The sequence below is a fragment of the Poecilia reticulata genome, linkage group LG8 (genome assembly GCF_000633615.1).
Source record: "Poecilia reticulata strain Guanapo linkage group LG8, Guppy_female_1.0+MT, whole genome shotgun sequence".
Classification (NCBI taxonomy): Eukaryota; Metazoa; Chordata; class Actinopteri; order Cyprinodontiformes; family Poeciliidae; genus Poecilia; species Poecilia reticulata.
Window position 1 is genome coordinate 24,602,257 of NC_024338.1, and position 10,000 is coordinate 24,612,256.

A 10,000-nucleotide genomic window follows, 5' to 3' on the forward strand; every position below is an offset into this window, starting at 1 on the left:
CTTAGACGGCATAAGTGACTCATGAAAGCAATTCATCACCAGAGCTTCCACAACAAAACAAATGCTGAACCAGAGGAGAGTTAAATGGCAAACCACGAACGACGCATTGAGAAAGCAAGAGAAAAACACTCTCCTTACACTTTTTTTTTTCCAAGGCTTTTGATGCTTTCAGAGGCATTTCTGCTCCATTTGAAGATGCACAGGCTTGGCTGTTAGTTCTAAGATTCAAGAAAAAAAGAAAAGAACAGGCTTTACTCTGCAACAATCTGAAAGTCTGAGATTCGGTCAAATTAAGTCAATTTGGCTTGTTTCTCTCCACCACACCTCACCTGTCTGAAAAGAGCCAACTGACCCTCACCTCATTCAGTGGCTGGTTGCCATGGCAGTTAGCCTTCGKATGCCCAGGGTGCACAGATTGAGTGTGTTGCAGGTGTGATGCAGAAAAAGCCTTGCATAGGACAAGTATTAAGAGGCAACAGTCCATCAGTCTGTATTTAACTACATTCAACCACTTTTCAGCGTGGCCTCGTCTCACCTCTTCGTTCACTGAATTTGTGAACGAAGCAAAACAACAAACTCGTCTCTGAGCTCAAACTGCATACATAATTATACAGCAWTGRATTGGGCCGTTTCCATCATTTTAGTACTGTTGGGCTTTCCTCAATTTATATCAGACTCAAAAGAGTTGTGTTGTTTTATTAGTGAATGTAATTTTAATCATTTAAGGACTCCTACTTCCTTATATTTAAGATTTTATTGCATCGTGTAAAGATGTTTCTAAATCAGTCTTCTTCCATATTTCCCTAAAGTAAACGTGGGGAAAAAAAATAGAACAATCCATTAAATATTCTGTTCTTTGTCAAGAAATGTAGACATATCAATATCTAATATTTTCAAAGGAMTAAAAACATCACAAACTTTCCAGTGTGAGGGGTTTGGAGCATGAACAGCTAGTTTAAAGTCAGTATCTCAGTGACACCCAGATCTGTTCTTACTCATCATTCATTAATTCTCAGCCAGTCCAAAAATGGAATCAATGATATATTTTGCCTCACTCTGATGTTCAGCTTATTTTTTTAGTACAGATTTACATGTTCCTCAAACCACAAGATATACAGTGGAAATCATGGTGGTTTCTATGATGTTGAGCGAACCTTGACATGCCCACCTCCATGTTTCACAGCTACTTTGAGGTTTTATTCCAGGAATGCTGCATTCGGTTTGTGCTAAACTCGTCCTCARCTCTTGTGTCCACACAAGAACATTTTGGATTCATTTGTCCAAAGAACATTATTCCAAAAGTCCTGGTGTTTGTCCATGTTCTGTCCAGTATAATTTAGTCTGGTCTTCTTGTTTAGATTGTATTTTTGTGCTAGAAAGCCATGACGGTCCAAAACCTATTGAAAGCAATGGCTGCTTTTTAATGGCCTGTCTGCATCATCTCACCAGTTCAACAGTGGTTAATGGAGTAGCTAAGATACAAACCTGGAGCGCACATTACTCTCCTATTTCATCAGGGCAGAGGCTCCAGCTCATAAATGGATGCCATCAATATTTATGAGACAGAAAAAAAAGACTTGATTTATCACTTAGGACCAGATTTACCAAATCAAACATTGTTATGAGATGTAAGGTGTAAACAATTTTTAAAAAACATAATTTTGATGAACTATCACTCAGTGCAACAATTAGTTTAAAAGAAACCAACCCCACTGATATAATACAGAAAAGATAGCACACATCTTTTACTGCTCAATACATTTCCTTTGTTGTGCACATGTCTGAAGCAGCAAACAGAACACATGTGAAGAACTTTGAACRTGTCCAGGTTTAATATCCCAACTGAGTGAGTGTGTAACACAGCAGATAAACCTAATGATCTCAGATATGAAACATCAGCTCTTCCACACATCCCAGCCCTTTGGTAACCTTCCCACAATGCCACGGTGTTTGTGAAGCCTGAMAATGGTTCACATCCTAGTTCAGATAAATGATAACGAATTGTTGCCAGCTACAGTTCCATGCTTTGCTGAAGTAAAATGTGTAGTACAGTGCAACACAGTGCAGTGCGGTGGGATAACATTGCTTTCTGGGTAAAGCTGTAATCTACCATGCAGAACCAAGATGCTGTAGCTGGGGATTGGTTGGATATATCACAGTTCAGAGTCTGGCTGGGTCCTTCACTCCCCTGACAGATCTGTGGAGTCGCGTCGTGCTCCRAGACTCGAGGGAACGCCAACTATGACTGAATCTACTTAACACTCATTCATTTTACAAAACGCCATCGCAACTGCAGCCACACCATCCCCACACTGTCTCAGTGTCTACTTCTGTAACCTCCACTTAGCGTAGTTCATCAACGCCTCTTGCCCGTCTACAACAGAGATGTGTGTGTGTGTGTATATACAGAGTYGGTTTTAGGAGAGTAGATATAAATGATGTAAAGGGTTTGATTGCCACTGTAGAGAAAGGATGGCTGACTATACATCGGGGTGAAAAAGCCAAACTGTTTAAATTTAGTCAAGGGCAGCAATATGTAGGCAGAGCACGGGCCCAAACACTCCAGCAAACRGTGTCTTGGGAGAAGTGCGATACAGAGGTTTAAATGTATATGGCCTCATTTTACCCCGGAGCGAGCGAACTGCCAAGAACATTCACACACTGCTCCTTAGCTCAGGCATCTATTGGACTGAAAATCTGTCTCCATCAGAGTCATTCAGGGGTTAATCTGATCATCATTTATTGGCCACTGCTTCTTTAAGTACAGCTGGAATTACAATAATGTCACCACTGACTTAAGAGAGTCCTTCAAAGGACTTTTACACTAAAGCATTTTAGCGCTACACRCAGAGYTGTGTAAACAGTTTTGCTACTTGGAGGTTAATTAGAACCTGACAACATGGAGGCCATGATATGTCAAAAAGCAACGCATATTGCCACAATCTAAATTTCAGAACAAATGTGAAATGAAGTACAGTGTTTGACATCTGTTTTAGAAAGGTTATGATGCCGTTTCTGAGGCTCTGGGACTCAAACAAATCATATTTTCGATACTTTTTATTATCAAAGTTTGTTGTATCATCAAACGTCTGACCATTARATGCGTTTCCTGTGAATTAGTTTTGTTAAAACCAAGGAAAGAATCTGGACAAAGTCAATAGGTGTCCAAAAATACTTTAAAAACATARAAATGATCAACTGGAACAATCAAAACCAAATCTTTGTGTACTTTTCTGAATAAAGTGCAAAAAACCCCAAAAAATCAGCATTTGAGAGCTAATCAAAACATCTTCTAAGTACAATTGAGAAACTATAACGCAAAAATAAAATACATTTCAAGAGAGCATCTGAAAGTAATTAATCTTAYCACACTTGYATCAATCCAATACTGATACCAACTTGGTATCAATATTTTGGATCAATCTGCCCACCTCTAGTTTATAGAACATCACTTGAAAAATCAGCTAAAATATATGAACTATCTTGTTGAGCACAGAAAGCACATTGTTGGATTCTCCTGTTTCAATACTAAATGACACTGAAATGCTTCTAAATTGATCTGCTCAAAATTTTCTTTAACAAAGCTGTAGGAAAATTGAATGCATTAAACAAACTGCAAATGTAGCTCAGTTCCTTTATCAAACAGCATTTACAATACAAACCATTMGCCTGAGAGAAAAGGGAATTGCTACATAGAGAATAAAATACTTGGCTAAAGCTTAACTGGCCTCATTTGCTGTGATCAAGGTCAAATGCTGCAGTGAGCTTCAGGCATATATTGTACAATTTCCAAAGTGACAGTGCARCCCGATGGGACAGCGTTCACATGGCAGATGTGTGAAAATGTCTGCATATGAATCTCCCAGTTTCTTTAATAATAATAACCAAGGACAAGAGTTRCATCATCTAATGCAACATTTGCAAGTAATATCATGATTTATTAAGGTTTGCACAGAAGCTTTAAAGGGTAGAAATCTCACCGCTTTATATAAAAATTGACTTCTGCGTCATATCGCATGCTCTGCCTAGACATCCTTTCTTTTATATCCGACATGAAACACTTTCTCCTTCTCTACCCCATTGTTGCATCATCGTAAATAACCACAGTCATGACAGTCTAATTATAGGCAATCAATATCATTTCCAGTGATAAAAATGTTTTGTTGGGCAGGCGTTCGCTGTGTTCAGGGGTCAGAACAACAGCAGGTTAGTGTGGGGAGATATGTCGAGGCAGAATTACTAACATTAATCACTTTAGCCACAGAGATTATCCAGTCTTCCTTAATTAGAAATACCCCTCAGGCCAAAAAAAGAAGAGCGTGGTGTGGGAGGAGGTGATACAGCTGTCCAGTAAGCTTYACTGGGCTGAAGGGAAAGACTGCAYACTTTGAAACAACTGGTTACTGAAGATCCTGCCTGATAATTATGSAAATGAGCTGTCACAAGTTCCAATGAATCAAAGCCTTTTGAAGATCATCAAAGTGAGGAAGACTTCATGTGGTTTAATTAATTCCTCCCAACTTCAAGCATCAGTCTGGAAGGTTCACAGCATACATACCAAACAGCACAACTCCCAAAAAGCATAAAAAAATATATCTAAGCCACTTCAAACCAACAGCCAAGTATGCACAGATACTATAGCCCACCCTTGACTAATTCTGCATCTCAACCAAAGAGCTTTGACAGTTTTCAAACAGACAAGGTTCTCTGCAGGGTGAAACCAAGCAGGAAGTTTTCTTTTTTAAGACAGCAGCAGCTGCCATGTGTGGAAAAGGTTGTGGCATGACTTGACAACTGGAAAAAGCTCAGACTATAAAAGTCCACAGAGAGAGAGAGAAAAAAAACCCCCAAAACCTTACCATGATTGTCTGAAAAGCAAGTTGCAGTGGACTTGAATAACTTGATACCTGAGGGATCATTTCAAAATGTCGATTATAAATACAAATTTGTAAAGATCTCACGGAGTGAAAGGGTTAAAAAGAAAGGAAAATTTTATATCCCGACACACAATCGGCGAAAAAAKAACTGCCGGAAACAACAGTTCCTTGAAAGAAGAGAACAATGTTGACTCTTATCTGCAGCATAATACAGTTAATCTGACATTTCCTCCAATGGGATAACATTAACCAGGAACCAGTACTCTGCATTTAGCACAAAACGGAAAACAGATGGGTAGTTTCCAAAGGAAATTGAAGTGAATATAGCAGGCTTCTCCTTGTAAGAAAAACACAATGCAGCACAAATCTGATGAGAAAAAAAAATCATCAAAAAAATAAAAAAAACTTATTATAGTTGTTGCATTCAGAAGTTACAGATATAGCCTGCGTACTATGATTCTTCAAAATTATTTTACAATTTCTTTTACCTAATTTATGTACRGTATATATTTAGTTTGCAGGCTTATGCAATTATTTTCAGAATAAATAAACTTTGAGACCGACAACGGGAAACGTAAGCCTGTATGCTTCATATTACATGTTTTAAATAGATTTAGTATTACCTAGAAGAATTTTTAATGGCATCAGATGTCACCATCAGAGTGCCTTGGTGCATTAGTGACTGATAAAAACACCATTTTGTAGAGCTAGCTGTTGGTGTGAGGGATCAGAACAGATTCACAGGAAGAACTATGAATCTTTGTACACAGTCCTGAAATCAATTAGCAACCGTTGACCAATTTTAAATGTTTTTAAACTGCAGGAGTAGCCGGGGGGAGAAACACCAGAACAGTAAGAACAGAAAAACTCTTTAACAGAAAGGCCTGCATAAACACCACTATAAATTAGCGATGTTACAAATCTAAAAAGGCAATGTCTGATATGAATCACATTTGAGATTTTATTAAAAACTACAATTAAAAATAATCTATATGCTTAAAAACTTAATAGCCATAAAATCCAGCAAAGAAACAATGACTATCATTATTATTACATGGCTTAGTGTTGAAGCTAACACATATACAGTTGGCAGCTAAGCTAACATGACAGCATGACTCCTCTCTGTTTTGACATGTTTGGTTGATGACTGAGCTCCTGCCTTGCAATATTATTTAAAACAGTTCCATCTCGTGTTTACAAAATGTACAGAAAAAGTTGTCTCCTGCTTCATAATGTAAATGCTTTTCATCTGAGGAACACAGTGAGCAGAGCAAGTTGCATGATATTTACCATGAATGGAGATATATAGTTTTCTCAGTCTGGCAAAAAACAAACAAAAAAATTAAAAAACAGCTTTTTTTTCCTTTTCTTTTTTACTTTGTGCACAAAAAACAGACTGTACACCAAAAATGTGTACTTGATAGATAAGTTTGGTACTCCATTTTCAATCACTCATTAGATCCTAGGCTGAAACTTGGGATCAGATCAGGACATACGTCAATAGAAACAATGTTGTACAAAACGGCACCATGTGTACCATAGCTAAAATCCCATTTCTATCAGTTGCTGAACCACAGGCCTCCGATCGGAGCCCAGAGAGCAACAGGACACAGCTGTAGCCTTCAACTTACCACATGTGGTTAACCTTTTTCACAATGTGCAGAAACAAAACTGTCCCTTTAGTACGTAGTAACTGGAGCCAGTAAAATAACACACCAACTCAAAAACAAGGACATCAAAAATACATAAAGAATCAGCTGCACAGAGATCCATATCATTGACAAAACAATTTTGAAGGTAGAGGTAAGCTACAAGGACCACAACCAGATGGGACACTGCAAAGTTACACAAATGATTTACACAGACTGAGCCAGACAGCACAAAGATTTTTACAGCCCTGGCGAACAACCACCTCCTGACAGCCAGTTTTCTCATTGGCAGAGAAAACCTACAGGGAGTGAATAAATCTTCAGAGGGAAGCTAAATAAATGATGAAGGCAAAAAAAAGAAGTCAGGAATAAAAGGAGGAGACAGATGACGAGGAGGGGGTGAATACACTACAGGTAACACATTAATCCTTGAGAGGGAAAAAAAAGGAGCTAGACCAAGGATGGAAGTGACTAATGTGAGAGTTGGGGAGGAAACATATTCATAAATCACTGCTGCTCTCTAGTAAACAATATCCAATTCACTCAGTCGTGTTCCTTTCCTAGGAACTGAGAGGATTTAAAGGGAAATTTATTCCATCTACATCGAGTCAAGTGGTTATTTAGATAAATTGATAATTTATGTAGCCCAAATTATTCATGTGCACATATGAATCGCTAATGTGCGTGAACTGCAGGTTAGTTTTAATACCTGCGGAAAATCCAGGCACCACAGCAAATCAAAAATGATTACGGCCCCTAATTTAAAAAGAGCAAATGAAGACCATCTGAAACACCTTTCGTCAGACGCTGTCACTTCCCTCGCGATTAGCGATAATGGATCAGCAAGCTTTAAAGGATGAAAGGAGCCATTAAGCCCCCATTTGGCAACACTAAGGCGATTTGCATAGATGTATAAAATAAAACCCCTGCAGTGAAGCAGCTTCAAGGTAGGATAATGACAAAGGTAGATGGATAGGAATGAGACTGCAGGAAAATCTCTATTGGGATAGGGGTATAGCTTCAAAGCAATCCTTCAGGGTCAGGGAAAGGTTAAAAGAACGGGACGCTCTGAGGACGTTTGAAAAGGAACRTAATTGAGCAAGAGAACAAAGAGTGAGCTGGCAGGGTTGGGGAAAAGATGGCGTCTGAATGTGATACAATCTCATAGTCTAAACATCACAGAAAGGGCAGATAAACTCAAACCTTTGACAGAAGATCAGTGCAGGGTACAAAAGCATGTTTTTAACCCTGCATCAACCTTGAAAAGTACCAATATGCCTCATAGCTGCTTTAGCAGGGGACACATTCATATATTTGCAGTGTTAGAGTTTGCAAACAATTAACAGCAACAATTGAGCTTGTTGCTGTGTTTACTGTATTGTAAAAATATGACAGCAATGCTAAAAAAATAAAAAATACTAACCTTTGAGTTGATCAGCCACCACACTCTGTCCGATCCTCTCATTGACCTGTCCATCTTCATGCTGGTATCGGTCATCCAGGAAGTCAAAAGTGGCTTGCGAAAGATGGACTTTTCCAGCAACACCCAACTGCTCCATCAGATTGGCCAGATTGACATCGTTTGACCAAACGTCAAACTTGAAGCGTTTCATCCCGAGGATACCGCACAGCACGGTGCCAGTGTGGACGCCCACCCTCATGTTCACCATCTCCCTCTTCTCCTGACAAAACTGCTCAATGGCCTGAATCATACCCAGGCCCATTTCTACACAGCAATAGGCATGGTCTGGTCTAGGCTCTGGGCAGCCAGCTACGCAATAGTAACAGTCTCCCAGAGTGCTGATCTTCTCGCAGCCGGTGAGCTCACAAAGTCTGTCAAAACGTCCAAACAAGTCATTTAGAAGCCCAACAAGGGCATGAGCTGATTTGTTGGCAGACATTTTGGTAAAGCCGACAATATCTGCGAAGAGGATGCTGACGGGGTCCATTCGTTTCATGTTGAAGGGTCTGAAGATTATCTGGCCTCGGGGAATTGAGGTTTTCTTGCGTTTGTTGTTTTTTGGGCTGGAAATGGCTGCAGCTGCACCGCCGGTTGAGTAACGTTTACCACAATTATCACCAATCTCTTCATCACCTTGCTTCATCAGCTCATCTGCCACAATCCTTGGCATCACCGAGTGGATCATCCTCTCTTTCAGGGCTTTTTCCACCTCCAAATCCTTTCCGTGCATAATAGCCTGTCCGACTTTAAGAAAGGTGCTGCGTGAGCGCACTTCAGACATAACGAACAAATGGATGCCGATCGCATGAGCGCAGAGATGAAGCAGTGCTTTGGCTGGACCCAACCAACTGAACATCTCCAGCTCTGATGAAAATGCCCAGCTCCAGTTTCCTCCTGCCTGAGTTGGGAGTAAGCAGCCCAGGGTCTCAAATAAGACAGAGTACAACAACCCAAGCATGAGAGATGCATAAAGTCGAACATGTAGAACGCTGTACAGCAATAGCAGAACCTCAATACAGAGGGAGAATGTGCCCACAGGAGAAAGGCAGGGGAACTTATTAGAACCCCTAACGAGATTGTCGTTGGACGTGTTGAATATGGGTTCCATGCCACTGAATACTTCCTGATCTAAATCAGGTGACATGCCATCTGGGTTCCTGAATCCTAGTGTCTGAATTTGAGGGGCCAGGGTCAATATGAAGGTTACAAGGATAAGCAGCAGAGATGCTTGGTTGTAGAAGCGGGAATAAAGCCTGGTAAAAGTCATTAGGAAGAGGAGAAGGCAGAAGACGAGGAAGGAAGCAGTAGGGAGGAGAAATACAACTATGTCGCAGCAGGAAGGATGGGCAGCAAAATACAACCCCCAGAGGAAACTAGCAGCCACCAGATAAAAGAGCACATAGCGGAAGCGCCGCCGGGTCTGAGGGAAACATCGCTCTCTACAGGCCTCCTCCAAGATAGACGAGTCAAACTTTGGATCCCAGAAGTGACCCGCTGACCTTTCGAATAGCTGGGGCATCCCTTTATGAGCGCGGAAACTCTTCACCATGGGCCTCCTCACCCCAGATTCCCCAGAGCTGCAGCTAGAAGAGATGCTGTACTTGCAGTGCTTGGTGGCCCCGATGAAGCCTCCCCCGATGGAGCCCAGTGGCCCTCCTCCGTGCCTGTGCTTGACAATGCTGCCAATTCGCACCGAGACGCCTCCGTCTCCGCTAGAGTCACAGCTCACTTCTGTGTTGTGTGGCAGCAGTTTCTGAAGCTGGGGAGATGCCATGTTGTCTATTGCTCTATTCGAAATGAAAACAACTATTAGAAGGCACAGTTAATCATGACAAATATCTAGGCAGAGAGGTAAGGCAAAGCATGTAGACACAGTAGAAGGAGATGACTTCAGTGCTCTGGTTGCAGCAATACCAGAAGACTATTGAAAGTTTTTGAGTAGTTCATTATTGCCCCTCTTGACGTCAATCGCTGCATTCCTCTACATTCCCGTCTGTTTAGACGCACTTGAG

General features: G+C 40.7%; 1 protein-coding gene across 2 annotated transcripts in view; it reads right to left on the reverse strand.

Annotated features, from left to right (window-relative positions):
* Positions 1 to 10,000, reverse strand: part of adcy9 (adenylate cyclase 9) — a 36,553-nt gene that overhangs the window by 25,223 nt on the left and 1,330 nt on the right. For both annotated transcript variants that reach the window (XM_008416707.2, XM_008416706.2), the window contains exon 1: positions 7,950 to 10,000. This exon is cut by the window's right edge and continues 1,330 nt beyond it. In XM_008416707.2, coding sequence (XP_008414929.1) covers positions 7,950 to 9,762 — 1,813 coding nt within the window. In that variant the 5' untranslated portion in view covers positions 9,763 to 10,000. The remainder of the gene's footprint in view (positions 1 to 7,949) is intronic.